Below are 21,234 nucleotides of genomic sequence, written 5' to 3'. Positions count from 1 at the left end.
AACCAACAAGGGCCACTTAAAGCCAAAGAGAGACGCTGAGCTCCACAACTCAAAGGGTAATGGGTGTCCTTCTAGCTTACTGGCCTTTGGGGAGGATGCACTGTTTCTTCCCACACAAAATTATAGGATCTTAGAGCTGGGATGTCACCTTTTCAGACACGAACTTATGTGGAAACTCTCTGCAGATGCTCAGTCTTGAAGAGACAGAGAGCCCTTGATCAAGATGAGAGTCACCAGTCTCCCATCCTCAACTAGCACTAGCCATTCTGATATGAACAAGACATATCCTCAGAGCAAAATAGAATGATACTAGTAAGAAACTCTGAGCCAACTCTCAGTGCATTCATGCATAAACTGCCACAAGATCTGGATTCACCTCATCTGCTGAACATGCCCCAAATTTTCCAATCTTAATTCAGCGATGTATGCCAATTTCCCTTGGCTCCGAATCACAGAAAACCAAGATCTATGTAAATTTTGTATGTTAGCTCCAGTCTGTGGCCCACTGGTATACTATATGCTTAAGCCTGGGATACACATGGATACACATCTCCTCCCAGACACTACAGAAAGATAAAACAAGCTTCACCCACTGTGCCCAGTCTGCCTTCTTAAGAGTTTCCATAGGACACTGGATTTTGTAGGAAAGTAGAGTAGGCTGGCAAACAGATGCTCTGATGTTTAAAGAAGAGATTGAATGCCTGCTCCTCTGCCTCTCATAATCTCCCTGCCCCGTCTTTCACAATGTTCCCTGCGTCTTAGGTGTAGGGCTTTTAGATTTTTTTTTTCCCATTGGGATGGGGCTCTACAACTCTGCATTTTGATTCATTGTGGTTTTTCTGTAATTGTTTCTGTTGCAAGGCTTCCTTGATGAGAGGTGAGGAATTCACTTATCTGGGGGTACAAGAGCAAATATTTAGAATGCAGTTAGGGACTGTGCCGGTTTAGTAAAGTGGTAGTTGTAGGTTCTACTCCAAGATTCCTGACCTCTCTATCCCTGTGTAGTTAGCTGGGCTTCTGGTAACATACAGGTTATCCCTCTTGTTGAGAGAATCTTAAATTCAATTAGAGAGCTGTTGGTTACCAACAAGGTATGTGTGACATGAATGCACCCTCATAAGTGTCACCTAGGAATGTCAGAAGCTACAACCATAAAGTCTCACCAAAATTATCTAAAAGTGAGGTGAACAAAGACAACAACAATAGAAATATTAACACAGATAGATGACAGCTCAAAAGGCCTCAATCCTACACAAAGAACTATAGGCAACTAAGGAATGCTGGGAGTGGAAGAAATAGTCTTCTTCAGGAAAGAACACACAAATTGGTTATTCACTGCCAAATGGTCAGCCCTGAAAACATACATACAAGTAACAATATGCAGACTGAGCAGGTTATACCTATGTATTTGGGAATATATATATATATATATATATATGTGTGTGTGTGTATGTATGTATGTATGTATGTATGTATGTATACATATACTTATGTGTATATAACAGCAATTCATGAAGAAAGAAACCATAAATTTGAAAGAGAGTAAGGCAGGGTATGTTGAGGGCTTAGAGGGAGAAAGGGGAAGGGGGAAATGATTTAATTATGCTATAATCTCAAAAAAATAAAAATGTAGTTTATAGAAGGTGTATTTAAACCTTGCTAATAAGTCAGTGTGTCGTCCTCATGATATAGTATATTTCATAAAGCAATTAAGAAGAAACTAAGGCATTTAAGGTCAACTATAGCTTACCTACAATAATGTCCAGCATATTCTATTAGTTCTCTAGGTATACATTACCAGGCTTTAATATAAAATGAAAAACACTCATACTAGGAAGTATTAGAGGGGCAAAGTCCAAGCTTCCTTCATTAAGACATGAGCATGGTCATTTTTTTTCAAAAGCAGAAGCCTTGCTGCAACAAGATGAAGGATTCACAGCAAGACATGCTCGGGATGCAGCATGGCCATCCTCCTGCCTGTGCACCAAGGCCAGCACCCGCAGGGACCCAAGTCCATTCTTGAACTCAGATACGTTGGCAGATTATTTCTTCCATGATCTGATCGGGCTTTATGCCATCCATGCCTAGCTCACATATCACATGGTCTTAGGGAAAAATATACTCTGACTCATACCTTAATGTTTAATTTACACACTCTGCAAGTTTGCATTAAAGGTTTAGACAGTGTTTGAAAAAACTGCTACGATCTGAAATGGCAAGGCTGCTCTTGGAATGTCAGTGTTCCAGGAAGGGCTGGCTAGGCCCAGGGCAAAAGGGTAGACATGGCAAGTACTCTAAGGTAGTTGTTCACTTCTGGTTCAGGAAAGAATTTCAGAAGCAGGGGCCCTGTCAGCTGTAAGCCAAACAAACAACCCAACCTCTCTGCCACAGTAGAAAGGTGTTTACAGCTTTCTACTATATTCTTTCTATGTGTTATTTTGAGGAAAGGATTTCTCAAAATAGACAGGCGGGAACCAACAGGTTGTGCCAGAGCTGCTCCGACTTCCACCTTTCAGATGACCAGGTATTTGGTACCAATCAAAGGTGGTCAGTGGCGACGTTCACCTTCCACCCTTCCCTCTGGCCTCACGAAAAGCTCCAGCATTTATCCTTGCAGAGGTCACTGATTCTGTATAGAAACCAACTCTCTCCAACATCTTTTTAGCACAAGTGCCAAACCAAAAGCAAGAGGAGAAGGAATAAACCGTTATTTCATATATTCAAGGCTCCCCAGGTATTTCTTAGTGCTGTCAAATCGCTGCTTTAAGCTTTCTCACTAGACTCTGGCTTCCTGGGGTGCTGTGTTCTGTTGCTAAGGAGAAGCTGGCGAAGGCCAAAAATATTCTGAAATTGAAAGCAGCTTTGTACACAGGCTAATGGATAGCACTAATCAGCTTGGAGACAGCATCTTCTCTCCGCCTTAGAATACGGTTGCAGGAAGATGTGGTGGCCTTGGAGGGACAAAGGATGAAAATGGGATGAGGGGCATTTCTGTTTCTCTGACCCAACATGGAAATGCTCTGGCTGACCACCAGGATTCTGCAGCTCAGACCTTCAGCTATGGCTAGACTATAGGATTTCTCAGAATAAACAGGCAGGAACCAAGAGTATACAAGCTACAGCCCTCATTCATTGGGAATTATTTTTATATATGTTGAAATCCTTAGGGAGATACTGTACTTTGGTGCTCATAATATTAAATTTACATGCTTATAGAGCTGACTGTGGATTCTAGTTTTGTCCTCTCCTATGGGTCCTGGAATATAAGGGTCTTACCAAATGTGGACCATCTTTAGTTAGACACCCAAGGATAAGTAGTCACATAAAAATTGGTCTTTCTTTTGAGGTTATATTACTGTGCTTCTTGATATATTGCTGTTGAATTTGCTTGCTGGCTGGCAATTAAGTATTATTGTGAACGGGATGCTCAGAATATACTTTTTACATAAACTAGAATGACACAAAATTCAGAAGGAATTATCTATACTCTGAGACTAAAACATATGTAAACATTATCTCATCCTACTTATCTGAATAATAATAACTCATTACTGAGATGCTGCCCAGAACTACACGCTGCTGTTTTTTTTTTCTAATTAAAAAAAAAAAAAAGATGTCGAATATGACTTGGTTGTTGCTGTTTTAAGAGCATGCTCAACTAATTAAAACCATATAGGAATTTTTTTCTTCCCACAAAGAAAATTAGCAAAGTAGCTGCTCAACTCAGACTGTTCCTCCCTATCTTCCACTTTCTTGTCATCAGGAAAGGGAGGTCAGGGGCAGCAGAGGCAGACAAGCAAAGGAGGCCTCAGCAACTTTCATTCGCAGGAGGGTAATGGCGGTTCCGCCAGCTGTGTGCCCAACTCCCCTCCCTTTATTTTATTCCAACGTCTGTGCTAAGCTGAATGCCATTATCTCCCAGGCTCTTTTGTAGCTTTATACAGCCGTGTTCGTAAACTCTCTCCAATAAAATGGACATGTACTTCCAGGCTTGTCTTCTCTAGAGTGACACCCAACCATAGTCACCAACCATAGTCACCAACAAGAGCCACCCTGGATCTGTGTTGTGCTAAAAGGCTGATGCCTCCATGTCTAATTACTGCAACTTTTCAGGCACTGTGTGAGAGAGTGTCTGATCAAAACCTCTGCATTTTGGAATCTTGTTATAGCAGCATATCCTTCCCTATTATGGTGGCCGCCGTGAGAGGCTGTTTGAATGCCATGGATGTTAGTCTAAAAAGAGAGCCTGAAGAAGGACTATGGCAGAGTTTTAAGCGACTTCCCTAAGCAGAAATTTGTTGAGGCTGTTCACTGGATCTGAGAACGTACCAGCAACTATGAGCTACACGAGATAGACCTCATGGGTAACTAGTAGGTGAGGCCTGGAGGCAGAGGGGCTTGAGAGCCACAGAACTAAAGTAACACATTACAACGTTCAGTGCAAAAGGTGATATTTTAAAGGAGACGGTAGACATGGGGGGATGGTACTCACAAAAAAAAAATCAATATCCTGGTGATTCAACAAAAACATCAGGCTGAAGCTTTTCCCTCCTCTGCTTCTGCCATATAAAATTTCTACAGGACATGGGATATCCTTTTCCTCTTGAGAGTCAGCATTCTCAACAACGCAGTGAAGCAGGGGTCATCAGTGACATCTGGGGCTGCCTTACTGGTACTTGTGCCTGGTCCTCCTGACCTCAACCCGCATGGGCTAGAGATGGCAGTTCCCGGAGAGGAATGGGCACTCATAGTTTTCCATGAACACCCAGTAATAATTGAGTGTACTGCTCTATCCTTTTAAGGAGGAAGCCTCATTCCAGAGCTCTGAATGAAAACCTGCTTTGCAACTGTGACAGAAGTTTTAGCACTAATACATTCTTTTGTGTGTGTGTGTGTGTGTGTGTGTGTGTGTGTGTGTGTGTGTGTGTATCATAGCTTTGCTGAAACGCTGCGATCTGCTTTAGTGTAGGACATAAATACTAACAAATTAGACCAGAAGTCAATTCTCTTTGGCTGCACTTCGAACATGACATTTTTACATTTAAGTAATGGCTCTACTCCACTTTCCAGCTGCATTGTTTAATGCAATCTGGATTAATAATTGTAAGATTAATAAGAAAAAATAAATGGTGCTTGTCTTTTACAGTTAAAATCTTTTATGTGCTACCAAAATCACTCCAATGTTTCAAAAAGAAACAGGCTGTAATTGATTGTTGAAGTCAGAAGATAACCCCCAAATCAAATAGCAGAGGTAGATTTTGACCTAGTCAAACCTGTGTAGATGACTGAAAGAGGAAACCACAATCACTGTTTGGCAGGGCCATTAGAGATACAGTACATAGAAGATAAAGTGTTAATAGTAGTGACAATGACTGTACACATAATTTATGGGAGTTCAAGGCTTTTTATCTGCATAGTCCAAATTCCCTTCCTTACCCCAAATTAAAAAATAAATACTCAGAGGAAGATATCTACAGAGTAGTACATACTAAATAGAGTTCATACTTGATTTAATGGAACATAAGCAGACCACCACCTTCCTAGTAATATTTAAGTCAGCTATTTGATTTGTTTAGGTTTTACTTGAGGCATCTAATCTGGGTCCAATTATAAAGATTTCTATGGCAGACAGCCTACATCACTCAGGAAATTTCCAGCATTCTTATTTATTCATCTCTACAAGACCAAGAGGATTCATATCACATTAAATAAAGCGAGAGTAAGAATGGAAGAAAACTCACAACTTGCATATATATATATATGTATATATATATATATATATATATGTACATGTACACACACACACAAACACACAAACGCATACACACAATGCTTCTAGCCCATCTAAGACAGAAATTCATTATGCTAAAAGAAAATAAATATCAAAGGCAATAGAGTTAACTTAGGAATTATGATTAAATATATAGTTTTACTTCAAAATACTTATATAAAAAGCTGGGATACATATATTGGCAATAAATAACTATTATTTTCAAGCGAGGAAGCCAAACAATTTCTTTGTTACACTTTTAGTTTTCATCCTTTCAGAAAAAAATATCGCCAAAGTATTCATGAAGTAGTTATTGTCCAAATTTACCAAATTATCTCAGTGTGAAGTTCAATGCCATCCCTGATGAAATGTCCTTTCCTGAAAGCTCATCCAAGTTTCACCCTAAAAGGAGACACCCAGCTCCAGGGAGGCCATGGTAGGAAGCATCACAGAGAAGTGTCCAGGTTTATGGGAGGCCACCCTTCAAAGGAGTTATGCTTTCTAATTACGGGTGCATGGCTTCATCCACAGCTGAAAGGAAGCACTCTTAGCCAAGCTACCAGGAGTCATTCTGACTGTGACATGAAAAGAATTACTTCATCTTTCTCACCACAGTGGAGGTCATGTATGGAATAGTGATAGGTCATATGTTCAGCTTATCTCTGGATGCATGTTTCCAATAGTATCCATTAAAAACCACCCTTTATATACATATGTACATCCCAGGTGCATGCTCACACATAGGCACACACATGTACACCACGTCCTAAGTTAAACATTTAAGGGTGAGCTTCCTAATCATAAAATAGTATGACTGAAGAACTGCAAGTTTTACTTAGCCTTTCTTCTCCATCTCCTTTAAACTCTTCTACACTTGAGCTGGAAGTCCAAATGTCCCCTTAAGTTGAAGCTCCCCTCAGGAATCTCAGGGAATTCTGGAGGAAAATTGATCTTATGTGTCCAGGCCTTCTTCCTCTCTCGTTGGGAGCAACCTACCCCAATGAGGAAGTGGACCCCTAGCATGTAGATGAGCTTCCATCTGAGAACCATGACCTCAGGCCCATAGCATCAGTACAGGTTCAGTCTGCGCCAGTGAGAGTCCTGTCTGTGTGCTTAGTTACTGCAGGGGAGGCTGGCCGCTCTTCCTCTTCTCCTCCTCACTGCATCTTTATTATTTCTTTCAGGTGTTTTTATGCCTTCTCCCCCATTCCCTCCCTCCCTTCCTCCCCTCTCACCCCATCAATATTAATTGGTCTTATTCCATGAATCAAGACCCAGCATTAGATAATAAGCCATCATTTCAAAAGGGCTGATTACTTTACATCACTGTGATTATACTTAATGTTCTACATGCTGGAAAAGTGCTGATGGAAAATGTAAAAGCTCTAACTGAGAAAAATATGATGTAGCAGAGATGTTACTTTGATTCGGCTATATTGCAAGAAGCATTTGTACATCATAGTATACAGAAAAAGCTATATAATTTTCATTTATCAGTTAAATGAAGAAAAGGAGTCCTCATCTGTTAAACTATAAAAAAACATACCGTGTACTGTTTATGGATACTTGTCAAAAGAGTCCTTACCCTGGGTGGGGGAATGTTGCTTCAGAGGGGTCATTACCTCAGGGAGGGAGAACATGAGATGTGCTAGGCTTAGAGGGGCAACACCATTTGCACTTTCTGTGTTTCTCAGAGATTAACAATACAATACAATACAATACAATACAATACAATACAATACAATACAATACAATACAATACAATACAAATGTAGCTAAACACGAAGCCTTATGAGCTGTGCATGATGGATGAGTGGTTTTGTTTGTCCTCAGTAGTTCAGTACAAATTGGGGCTAAGAGCATTTCTAAAATGCAGAAGGACCCTCAGAGGTGGTTTGTTTTCAGAGTGAAGTCCTGAGTGAAGGAGTAGGATGCTGAGGACCTCTAAGTCTCCCGAGTCATGAGTCCAAAACCGTGGTCAACATGGAACTCAAGCTGAAAGTCACAGCAAAGGCCAGCCAATAGGGAAGGAAATGTAAAGTAAATGGAGCAGCAGGGAATGCTGGGATTTTTCAAGCCGCTGTAGAGGTAGAGACATGTCACAGATACCCGGTCCAAGGTCCTAAACACTAGAGATGAACTCATCCCAGGACTGCAAAAAAGTGGGGCTAGATGTTCCCAGGGAACCCATAGCTGCACTGCTGGACACACTTCACCTGCAAAGCCCAGGGAGAAAGCAGACAAGAGAGCTGGCAAAAGAGCCAACATCAGACAGCGTCAGGAAGAAATAACTCACTGTAGAAAGAACACATGAGATCATAAGAATGTGCAAAGCGCAGCTGGCCTTCTGCCCACCACTCGACATTCTCAGGGTACAAACTGAAAATAAATCCAGAACAAGGTAGCAAGAGGTCTGAGATAGCATAGGTGTTGGGCAATGAGTAGAAAAAAGACTCTACAATTGTTTGAAAGGACATATCCAGGAGAAAGCCATAGTATAGAAAGCCTGTTGCCACACAGATCTAGATCCAGGCAAAAGCAAATGTGCACAGGAAGTTTGAGGGAGCAACACAGGAAGAGATGAGATTGAAGAAATGAGGAGGCCCCAGGAAGATGCATCCTTCTCAGGCAAGCCAGTCCTCCAAGGCTCTAAGCCAAGGAGGCTGCAGACAGCATCTCTCTAGCTTTTGAAGGGCTGTACCAGGACCACAAACTCCAAAATTAGAAGGTGGTTACATAGACTGTGCTGGGAGTTAGGAACATCAGCCTGGGCAAGATGATGACAACAGGGCTGTGCCACAACATGATGTTCTGTGTGCTCCCTGCAGGTAGCAGATGACCTGACGGTGGGTCACAGGTGCAACAGTAGACAAAGGAAGCAAAGAGCATCCTAGGTTTCTGTTTAGGCATAGAGAATACAGAGCTACCATTTCCTGGATGGAAATGATCATGGGTCCAATGCTCTGCAAGTCACCCCTCCCTAGTATCTGAAGAAACTTAAACTGATCAACATGCAGCCATGTGAGAATCTAGCTTTGTATTCACCTGTTAGAGAATAGGGACAAGGCCAGGAAAGAACTGAGGATGTGAGAAACAGCAGGTCATTCTTTAAGGGAGGAGAGGAAATAAGTGTTTTGAGAGGTACATTTTCTACCTCCAGCATCCCTACAAATATCATGTTTTCCGTAGAAGTTAAAAATCTGTACTTCTAGCCACTATACCATGCAAGTATGGGGTGGACAGATGGGAGAGAAAGAGAAAAGCTGAATGGTTTGAGCATGATGAAGAGAGGTAGAGCCGAAGACTCAAAGGTGGAGAGAAACAGCCTGATGTGAAGCCACCTGAGACCATGGTGAAGTCAAGTCCTGGTCAATGTTGTCATTGAGGGCAATGATTGGGTCTATGGCCATGAAGCAGTAGGGGTCTGTGTCAATGTCCAAGGCACACTGAAGGCCATGTGGATGTCCCTGGTCTAGACTGCCACCTGGAGACAATGTTGATATCCAAGAGCTGTGCAGAGTTGGCCCCACCTCTCACTGACTACAGCACTCTGGAGTGTAGGCCCCTGCGCATTGTCTGGGCAGCACAGTAGAACCGGCCCTGGAGGTGTGGGTATGGGTGAGCTGGCCCTCAGCACTTGAGAACAGGATAAATGGCCCTTTCCCTTGCTGCCTGTGGCATTGGGTAAGCTAGCTAGGTTATGCTGGAGAGCTCTCTCTTGATAGTCAGGATGAAGGAGAACTGGCGCGCGGACCAACCCAACCACCACCCAACCCCAGAACCAGGGCTGAGTTGGTCCACTCCAACATCCACCTCATCTATGAACTTTTAGAGCATGTGAAGGGGTGGTTCTACAGATCCAAAGCTGTAGGCTCTCCATGACACAGGACAACAACAGGATATTCAAGAGGAGTCCCAATGAGGGCCATTATTGATAGTGTAGCAGAAGCCAGCCTTGAATCATACCAATGACTCACTGCAATAAACACTTGCAAGTGAAGATGTCTGGACTAAAGGGTACACTGTGTGACTCACTGTGTCACAGTACAGCTCCATGATGAGAGTTTTTTCTTTTAATTAAATTTTACTTTGTTTGGGGGAGGATGTTGCAAAGGCAAAATGTGGATACAAAGAGACAGGAGATGAATAGGATTGGGGTGCATGATATGAAATCCAAAATGAATCAATAAAAAGTTTTTTAAAAAATCTGTACTTCCTTTTTTTTCTTTTTTTTCCATCTAGAGTTAATGACTGTCAATCAATTTTTCAGGCTCTGTTATGTACTACAAGCTAAGCATCTGCAATTTCTGGGTGTGGAGTACCCCTGAAAGCCATGACTTAGTTCTTAGGCCCTACTAGGAGGTAGTGGAACCTTCAAAAGGGGACCTAGTACAAAGAGTTTAGATCACTGAAGGAATAGCCTTGATAGGGGTATTTGAATCTCATCCTCTTCTTTCTTGGGTTCCTGGCTACCATGAGATGACCAGCCTTCTCTGCCACACACTTCCCTTATAATCTGCTACCCTTACCTAAGCCCCAAAGCAAGAGGTTAATCAACTATGACTTGAAACCTCCAAAATGCAAAATGTGAGCTAAGATAAATCTTTTTAAAAATGGGTGGGGGGGAAGGAAAGAGAGGGGGAGAGAGAGACAGAGAGAGAGAGAGAGATAAAAGAGACAACGACAGAGAGACAGAGAGAGAAAGTGTGTGTGTGTGTGTGTGTGTGTGTGTGTGTGTGTGTGTGTGTTTATGGAGATGGCATCCAGGATCATGCACACAATAGGGTAGGCTGAAGCTCTATCATTAAGCTACATCCCAGACTGCCTTAGATACATTTCTTTTTAACTTTAACATGCACACACACATGTGTGGGTTTGCATGCAGAGGACACACGTGGATGGCAGGTGGCCTCCTCTACTGTTCTCTACCTTCTCTCTTTGAGACTTGGTCTCTCACTGAACTTGGAGCTCACTGAGTCCCCAGGATCCTCCTGGCTCTGCCTCCCAGTGCTGGGATTATAGGCATACATGGCCACACTTTTTCTTTTTCGAAGGTGGGTGCTGGCAAGCCTGAACTCAGTTTTTCATGCTTCTGTGACAGAAACTTTACCCACTAAGCCATCTTCCTAACCTCATTTTAAGATATCTCGCTTCAGTAGCAGATGCTGATGAACACAGTATCTCTAATTGGACAATTAGGAATCTAACAAGCTCTACATTCCAAAGGTTTTGGGCACTGACATGATGCTTATGTTTCCCATTGTGAAGCCTTTCAGATTTTGAACTTTTGAATTAAGGACTATCAGCTGGAAAACCAAACACAAATACTGCAGATACTTCTTCTGCCAAGTATTTGTTGGATAAGGGGCATTAATTTGAACTCTCATTGCAAATACTTTGGGAGGAAAAGTCACTGAAGCTTTAAATATAAATGTTTCTCTGACAGCTCCCACATTAGCTCTAAGAAGAACATAGTATGACTATTTTATTTTTAATATAATTTTTCCATTTATTTCATGGGGGGGACATATGTGGAGGACAGACTGAAGGCAGCTTGCTACAGTCACTTTTCTTCTATCATGTGGGTCCCAGGAATTGAACTCGGGTCATCAAACTTGGCAGCAAGTGCCTTTACATGCTGAGTCATCTCATCAGCCTAATCTGAACATTTTATTTACTATTTTTCACAAGTACGCAGAGAAAAAATATTTGATAACTCCTCTCAACTATGTATTGAGGTCTACATACCTCCAATGTACAGGAATTTCACAACTGAGTCAAGGGAAAAGAAACTCAAAACCGGGCGACTTCACAATGAACTGGTACTTGTTTCTGGCAGGAGCATGCCCTTGCAGGAATCAATATAGCGACACAGTCCTGTGAAAGCCATAAAATTCCCAGTTGCACTGATTCACTATTTCTTCTGCTAGCTTCATTAAAACAACAACAGCAACAACCAAACTTCCAAATGCAAACAGTTTTGGAGACCATGGTGGCCTGCATGAGTGAAACAGTAACAAGTGACAGATACGGTGAGCTTTATCAGGAAATGACCGAGAGCCCTCACTCTGCTGCCACTCACTCCGCATCATTCAGTTTTCCTAACGACGCTGGGTGGTGGTGATGTTAAATCCACCCAACACAGGGAAAGACAGGGCTCTATAAGGTCAGAGGATTCTAAGTGCTTACATCAGAATCCAGATTCGAACAGACACAACCCAGAGTCAGTCTCCTTTTTTTGTACTGCAGATGGAACCCGGGGCCTGGTGTGCTAGGCAATGGCTTTCCACTGAGCTGGACTCTCAGCTTCCTTTTACAAAGGCACTTCCAGCCTTTTCACTATGAAGACAGCAGGGCAAAATTTTAAGCATGTTAATTTAAATGGGAAAGGGGAGAGCAAATCTGCCACTCCACATGTATGTCAGAGTGGCTCTACCACTGAGAAAGGTACAAAGTGACAAGAGACCTTGGAGACTAGAAGCATTTGATGTGACTCCCAGGCTACCCATGCACATACTAGTAGCTAACACTAATTAGATTCAGTGGATTTAACAACAACAACAACAACCACCAAAAACCAACAAAGGGGACCTTAAGTTGGGGAGAGAAACATGGTATTGTGATCTTGGAGTTAGAGTAAGGGAGTGGAGTGGATATGATCAAAATATCCTGTATACATGCATGAAATTCCCAAAGAATAAATAAAAATATATTTTCAAATTGCCACCTGCTATTCATTTTACAATATTGTATATATAATGTAAAGATACAGACTATACAAAATTGATTTCTAACAAAAGTTAGTTCTACCCAAAAAGCACATGGCTCAGCCCTCAGGATATATTTTCTTATTAGCAATTTGTGAATGTTCCAGAAACAGCCTTCTTGAGCTTTTTAAGGCTGGGCAAGCCTGATTCCTTGTACTTGTGGGAACACTGACACCCTGTGGTGAGCCAGCTCCACACACATGCTTCTGGCAGCCTCTGGGAGTTCATTGTCTTCTTTACCTAGACCAGTACCAGCTGGGAAGGAAGATAGGCTGGAATGCATGGGAAATATGACAGAATTTCCTGAAGATGGTATTTCTAATGACCTTTCCTAAGTTGTCCTTGTATTCAGGGGCTTCCTTGCTATTTTTTGGAGTCCTAAATGGCTGGGCTTGTGGGTAAAGACTACAGAGCGCTTATGAGGGCTTTGAATATGGAATCCACTGCAAAACACAGCAAGAGACTCCTTCTACCCAGGGGAGCCAATGCCACAGTACTAATTTTCCCCAGGACTTGAACAGGGCAAGTGAATAAACTGCCTCTAGTTTTAATTTTATGTACTTATGTTTTGATCCCTGATTCTTTAACTCATTCATCAAAAAGCCTTTGACTTCACAGTAGCAAGACAACAGTATCAATGAACCTCTTGTTAATGAATTGTAGATTGGTTCATTTATAGGATTTTTTTTTAAGCAAATGATGGGGCCTATTAAAGGTAGATTATTTCCCATGTTAATTCTGGAAAGGTCAGCATGCCTTGCTCAGTGTACCTGAGCTAATGACAAATCCTCTAAAGCACATTCCCTCCATAGACACAGAAAGAGAAGCTTCCTGGAAAATGTGGAATTCCAAGAAAATCATTTGAAGTTATTAGAAAAGTACTGAATATATTTAATTTGATTCAAATAACAGAAGGAAGCTAAATCTTGGAATAAGGTAAACTTCAATCTATAGAAACTGCATTTTCCTGAGAAGTGGGTTATAGGGACCATTTATATTGATACTGTTTTTTTTCGTAGTTGTTTGTTTCATAGATATGATAACCTAGTTACAAGCTTCTAAAGAAAAAAGCAATCAACAATATCTGCAACCCCTCAGACAAGGCTCCACTCAATTGTGTTCAGTATTTCAGAAGGCTTCCTGGTGGGTGGTGTTAAGTGAGCCATGCAACACTAATCTTTATACTGAGCTCTCCTGAAGGATGCTGTTTTACCATTGAGGAAGGGAAGAGGGACAGGTCCCCCTGCTAGGATGGAATATAAAGATTAGCTCCTGACCCTGAGGCAGCTACTTGCCCTGGGTCTCATAGAGACTGACCCTACTCTTAACACACACACACACACACACACACACACACACACACACACACACACCTTCCAAGCACTCTACTGTCTGTGGCTGGAAAAGTTCTATAAAGGAACAAAGCAGCCTAATGGCCGAGGAGTGCTCAATAGTCACAAAGCCATTATCTCACGGCTCTTAAGGCAGTACACAGTCCTGTATAGGGCTAGAAGAAGAAGAAATCAGGAGATGAAGAGCTTGCAATTTATCACTGGATCTATGTACTGGGAGTCTCTCAGCCTAAATAGTACAACTAGAAGGAGGAATAGCTGCCTTCAATCCTTCAAAACAGAGAACATACAAAGACATGAAGGGCTCCTGTGCCCCTGACTGCTGATGCAATCTGATCCTGCCTTCTTGTCAGTTTGAGGGTGTACCTGCAGGCTAGAAGACAACAGCAAAGTAACAGGAAATGGCAGCATGGTATTCTAAAGGAATGCTGTGTCATCTATGCACTCTGGCAAAGCAGAGATCACATTAAATACCCACAAAGGGATTCAACAAGTGAAACAGATTCGATCAATCATCCACCTCTGGAAATTGGATTTTTCTGTGTCTGTAAAAGGACGATGGACCGAGATCATATAACTAAGCTAACCACTGATACCAGGCAGGGCTGGGGTAGCAAGCAGCTAAGGTCACCTGTAGGGACAGTCACCATTTCATTATATGTCATCCTGTCCTAGGACTTGAATTATTTTCAAAATCAATGGTTGGCCTGGCATATCAAAGCTTCATTACAGACTTTGTTTTACATTAAAAATAATTATCCCTCTTTTTTCTAATGGGGAAATATATATCCCAGAGAAGACTGCACATCATTTTCTTCCCTTCACAGTGCTGCAGTGAATCACGCTGAATCACGGTTGTTTACCAGCTCAGTCCCCACTCAGGAGCCTGTGGGCGTTGTTTAGCTCTTGCTATTACAAATGATGTCGTAAGAAATGGACTCCTGCATCACCACAGACTCTGGTAAAGGAGCTTTTACGATCAATAGCTTTCTAAAAGTAGAATTTCTGATGCAAGGAATAATAAATCTACTTAATAGTTTGGCTAGATAGCACCAAATCCCCCACTCTAAATGCTATGTTGTTTTATATTCTGCTCAGTAACACATTTAAGAGTCCCCACAGAATAGCCAGCAGAAGTAATGGGCAAACTTCAGAAATTTTGCCATCTAGTAGGTGGGTAATAAGAGTTCCCTGTAAGTGTAATTAGTATTTCTCATGACTAAGTTTCAAGTATTTTCAATAATTTACATACCACCACACACCAGTTTTCTTTCTACATTGTCTATGCATCCCCATCTATGCATCCACTTAAATCTGCCTTCGATGTTTCTAAAAGCCCTCTCCCATGTGATATTTGGAGTTTTATAGTTTTTATACTATTCTCACATTCATATTTTCTCTCGCTTTCCCTCCTCTTTCTCCTGGATTGCTTTCTTATGCCTTTATTCTTCATCCTGTCATTCAACACCCCCCCCCCAGTCAAATTTATCAAAGTTCTCATTAGCACATCTTGAGTTTGAGCCACAGCTAGAAATTATTCACACATGTTTTTTGCTGGTCACATGCCTGGTTTCAACATATACATGTAGATTTTTGATCTTTGGATTTGTTGTGGTGTATGCTATAAAGCATGCTCAGTTTTTACTTTTCTTCATGGTCATTCCCACCCTCACTTATTAATGTTTACTGGCCTCTGCTGTGGAGTACTGACTGTTCTGTAGTCCGTATTTCCTGTGCAATTCACTCCAAGTTTTCCTATTGTGTTGCCATACCACCATAGTGTCGCCAAACTGCTATAGTTTTCTTCAAAGCTTCAAAATTTACTTGAAAAAACATAAGGCTTTCCATCTCTCAGGCTTTTTTTTTAAAGGTTTTAAAAGGTCTTGGCTATTATTGTTTGTTAATTTTTCCAACTAAACTTTATAACTAACTTAATTGGTTCTAAAACAAAACCTAACTGAAACAATGGTACTGAATTAACCTGTCTAAGAGTATGGCCCCTGTTTCCATAGAAACAGTTCTATTGTTAGATATATTTGTAGGACCTTAAATTAAAAAAAAAATGTTTTAGACATTTCCTATGAAGTTTTTGCTTAGGTTCTGACATCAATGTGTCACTACCCATCATTTATGCGCTCATCCACCTTTCTATGTACTGATTCAGTCGGCCAGCCATGAGTATCATGACTATGTTATGTTCCTAAGCACACCAAAATGGCTCACCCAAATTAGCGATGCTTACTGAAAAATTAATCTAGCATTCATTAATGTAGAAAGTTACTACTTGGTTATATAATAGCCTCAAACATAGGAGATGCCAAGCCCTTGGCGATAATGGGTTCCCCACTCAAACATAAGTAGTTTGTTTATTGAGTGTGTGAAATATTAGAAGAAATTTTGTTTTCAACATCTCCTGGATAAAATAGGCTGATGAAAGACAAGCCCAAAAGACTAGGGAGTTTATAGCCATCAAAAGTCATCCTCTGTTGATTTAAGTCTGTTTAATAGCAAAACAAACACAATGCCTGGCTGGTGCAATTAGTTCAGATAGGAACTTACTGAAGATTACCACAGAAGAGCGTTCCTTACAATCATTCCATACTCTATTCAGGCTGGGGCGATTTGTATGGGAAAAGGCATGGATAAGTGCGTGCCCCTGTTCATACAGGCTCAACAGAGCTTCGGGGATTGCATTAAATCCTCAAAACTGCAAACATTCTTACTTGCCAAAAAGAAGTGACTACAATAAAGGCGGAAGTCTGTTTCCACGGTGCATTCATAGGAGGCCATTGAAAGGAGGAAACACTTAAGTTCGGAGCATTAAACTTGTGTTTTCAAGTGCATACAGAGCATCAGTACATCCCAGCACAGCTGTGGTTAGAGGCAGAAGTGACATAATTACCTCGGGCACATATTTATTTATTTCCTTGAATTTAAAACCGTAATTGGACTTTTGTAACTAAGGGAAATTTGACATTTTCTTAGGCCAACAGTAAGGGCTTCTTGTACCAATTAACTTAGATAACAGGCATCTCCCACTGTCTGAATGAGCTAACTTTCACTAACCCCAGCCCTTGACAAAAAAATAAGCCCAAGATTGTTCTCAAATAAAATTCCACATTCTTGCCTGCCCCGCCCCCCAAACAGACTTGTACTTCATGAAAATACAAATCATTAAGAGGCCAGCCTGGGCTACAGAGTGAGTTCCAGGAAAGGCATAAAGCTACACAGAGAAACCCTGTCTCAAAAAAACAAAAAAAAAAAAAAATTGTTTGCAAAAATTAGTAGAAAGTAAGGCTATTACAAAGACTTCAAGTCTCACGAACATAAGGTCTAGAAACTACCCACTGGTGTGAGAGTGACAAGCACTGGATAAGACTGAGAGAGACCGTTCTTCCTTTACACCTCCCAGAAATCAGCAGTTCCTGAGTGACTATACATCCAAAGGCTCCCAAGTTGGGGCCATGAACAGATTTGGAAAACAATTGTTTATTCTGACCCTAGGTCTCTGTGCTTTGGTGTGGGCTTTCTCGAAAGACATCAAAGAAGTAAAACGTGCCGATGTGACAGGATTGCTCCACCCTTAAGGACTATTCATAGAAAACGTTCCTCAGTTTAAATCAGTGAATGTGGTAAGATGTACCGAATTAGTACTGAGTCTCTTCTGAACCTGTGGAATAGGTGAAAGACAATTCATCTTTCATTTTATTAAGAAATGTCTTTGCACTGGTTGGTGGTGGTGCACGACTGGTTGGTGGTGGGAGGTAGAGGCAGGTGGATATCTGTGAGTTCAAGGCCAACCTGGTCTACAGAGTGAGTTCCAGGACAGCCAAGGGTACACAGAGAAACCCTGTCTCGAAAAAACAAAAAGAAAGAAAAAAAGAAAGAAATGCCTTTGCAATAAAAATTTATTTCTCATGTTTAATGATTCAATATCAAATGTAATATCATTATATTATCTTGAAGAATTGTTATAAAACTTAACATATAAAAATGTTTTCTAGCCAGGCGGTGGTGGCGCACACCTTTAATCCCAGCACTCGGGAGGCAGAGCCAGGCGGATCTCTGTGAGTTCGAGGCCAGCCTGGGCTACCAAGTGAGCTCCAGGAAAGGCGCAAAGCTACACAGAGAAACCCTGTCTCGAAAAACCAAAAAAAAAAAAAAAAAAAAAAAAAATGTTTTCTAATTTATAGCTATATAACCACAGGAATAAAACAAATCTTGGATGGATATTTCTAAACCAGAATTTATTTCAAGATTGTTAAAATGCTTTAAAGTATAAAACACACACTGGCTAGAAGAAAACTTGACATGGTAACTAAGGTGAGACCAAGCGTGATAATTATAAAATTATTACTGATATGGAAAGTTTGTCCGGGCAATCTGTGTGTGCATGCATGCATGTGCGTGCACCTACATGGATGCACGTGTGCATGCATGTATGTGCGTGCGTGTTTACATGTGTGTCCACTTGTGTGTGGAGGATAATGCATGAGCTGAGCAGAAGCCAGAGGAGTGCACCCAGCTGTCCTACTTTGTCACTCATCACCTGACTCCTTTGAGACAGTGCCTCTCACTGTCCATGGAAACTGCCATTTCAGCTAGACTGGCTGGCCAGTGGGCTCCCAGAATCCGCCCATTTCTAGCCTCCAATCTGGAGTGACAGACACACGAAGCAGCCATACCTGGCTTTATGTGTGGGTGCCAGGCACTGGACTGTCTTCCTATGCCCTGTCTAGATAAATTTTAGAAGTAATTGTCAGACCTTTATTAAAGATATTCAACATATATTTCTTATATGATGTAATGAATTACACTGTTTCAGGTATTTAAAAAAATGATAAGGAAACTTTCTAGATGCCAGTTTTTAAATGTGGGTAAAATGGAGTTAGAAGAGATTCCTTTCTTGGTTCTGTGCACAAAATACAGTTACAGAGCTTAATAAATGTTAGCTCTAGGTGGCCCATGGCTATAAACTATCAGCCTATTCCTGGTAGCGTATGTGAAAAACTTCAGAAAGTGTACATTTGTCTAATCTAATGCAGGGTTCTCCTGCCTATGCTTAGTGGAATACAGAAGAGCAGAAGCCAAAATACTGAACACTGTCCAAATAAGTATGAGCAACCACACGCAGCCACTACAGAAACCAAGCAGAGGAGTGAACAGAAGCTAATCTGTAGCTAGAGTTTTCCTGCCTGGCCTACAGTCAGGACAAATCTCTGTCACCCACCAGTCCCATAGCTGCTCAGACCCAACCAAGTAAACACAGAGACTTATATTGCTTACAAACTGTATGGCTGTGGCAGGCTTCTTGCTAACTGTTCTTATATCTTAAATTAATCCATTTCTATAAATCTATACCTTGCCACGTGGCTCATGGCTTACCGGCATCTTCACATGCTGCTTGTCATGGTGGTGGCTTGTCATGGTGGCGGCTGGCAATGTCTCTGACTCAGCCTTCCACTTCCCAGAATTCTTCTCCTCCTTGTCCCGCCTATACTTCCTCCTGCCTGACTACTGGCCAATCAGTATTTTATTTGCTAACCAATCAGAGCAACACATTTGCCATACAGAACATCCCACAGCACTAATCTTCAGTTTTGTTACCTGCAGTGGGAAGTTCCGCCTGGCTAGCAGAAGCACCCACTGGATTAAGTACTCACGTTCAAGTCCCCTCCAGATGCTGACTTCAAGGGGTCCTCATCACTATCTGCACCCGACAGCCCGAGATGCTCAGCCTAGAACACAGACATGCACCCCACTGTCAACTCCAGGGAAAATCAGCTCCAACAAGTGCAGGCATCCTTAGCAGCTATTAAGGCAAAAAACACTGGCATGGCATGCCAAGCTTCCAACAATGGAGAGTGCAGAGTCCACACTCACTCTTTCACCTTATGAAATGGAATACTGTCTTAAAACAGCTCCTAACCAAAGCACTCCCTCACTCGAAAATCACATTACTGAACCCACAGCGCATGGGAAGAGACTTACTTTTACCTTTTCTCTTTCCCCAATGCATTTCTTTAATTTAGAAAACATTTAATTTAAAAAATAGCAGGGGCCATGAACTGACAAGTTAGCCCAACAAATCAACTGATTAACTAGGTCTTGAAGATTTCCCAGTTTTAATCTCCACACAGTTAATGGACTGAGTGTACACAAAAACCATTTACCAAACAGCTGATTCCCTTCCTATGCATAAAAGGCGAACAATAATACACCATCAGCCACATGATCAGGTAGGGAGAGCTAATTGGAAAATTCAATTCCCTGGCCTCCTAATGAGAATCTGGGGACATGACCCACAAGAGTTCACACTTTCAATTAGGTCTCGAGATGACACTTTGGTATGTTTTGAAAACAACTGGCTTAAGAGATTATATGATGCCAAAGTGATACAAAATTTACATGTATTAAAAATCAAATTATTAAACATTGGCCCTCACTTACTTGAACCAAAATTATGTTCCTTTAAGGTATATACTTTATTGACATTTTATGGATGCAACGTTCACTCACCTATATACACCTATGCATAGTCTTCCATAACGGCAATATAGAATACATAGAATATAACTTCAGTTTGAATGCTTTCACAAGTTCCCATTCTCAGGCATGTGTATGCCTGTCTGTCATCACATCACAGGATTTTAAGAATCATTTTAAAGTTACTCCAAGTGCTTTTTATAGATAAAGAAATTGAAAGTTTTGCTAAGCATTGTACAATATGAATGAGTTATTAACATAAAGGACTTAGAAAGGTGTTAATTCTAGCATTTATTAATCCTATAGCTGACTAAATTACAAAGGCATGAGCTGCTTGACCATATTGACCTGTATAATGTGATGATAATTCTTCTCTCCCAGGTCTTTAGGGACAAAGGTAAGAATGTATTTAGCATGCAAAAACCTCCAACTATAACAAGGAGAGAGGCAAAGAGCTAGGAAGTGTATGCATAACACACACACACACACACACACACACACACACACACACACACAGAGAGAAAGAGAGAGAGAGAGAGAGAGAGAGAGAGAGAGAGAGAGAGAGAGAGAGAGAGAGAGAATAAAGACAAGGCTGAGTAAGTGAATGTCTAGAGCAAAATATATTTAAATAAGGCAGTAATAAATAAAAGATGAGGTACATAAAAAGTGAAAAATGACTCTAGAATTCCAACACAGAAAAGATAAGGTACTACATATGGAAATGTCCTTATGATGAACAGAGCAGATTATACCACCACATGACTAATAGTCATGGGGTCCTCGTGTCTACTCCTTTCTAATTATCAAAAGTTATATGGTAGTCTTCAAACCCCAAGCTTTGGCAGCTGCCTTACTAACT

General features: G+C 41.2%; 1 protein-coding gene across 8 annotated transcripts in view; it reads right to left on the bottom strand.

Annotated features, from left to right (window-relative positions):
• Positions 1-21,234, bottom strand: part of Cobl (cordon-bleu WH2 repeat protein) — a 235,058-nt gene that overhangs the window by 112,263 nt on the left and 101,561 nt on the right. For 5 of the 8 annotated variants that reach the window (XM_028882949.2, XM_028882950.2, XM_028882954.2 and 2 more), the window contains one exon: positions 19,553-19,627. The exons of the other annotated variants lie outside the window; for them this stretch is intronic. In XM_028882949.2, coding sequence (XP_028738782.1) covers positions 19,553-19,627 — 75 coding nt within the window. The remainder of the gene's footprint in view (positions 1-19,552; positions 19,628-21,234) is intronic. 8 annotated transcript variants of the gene reach the window in all.

Source organism: Peromyscus leucopus, chromosome 10, assembly GCF_004664715.2.
Source record: "Peromyscus leucopus breed LL Stock chromosome 10, UCI_PerLeu_2.1, whole genome shotgun sequence".
Classification (NCBI taxonomy): Eukaryota; Metazoa; Chordata; class Mammalia; order Rodentia; family Cricetidae; genus Peromyscus; species Peromyscus leucopus.
This window is presented reverse-complemented; position numbering and strand designations above follow the sequence as displayed.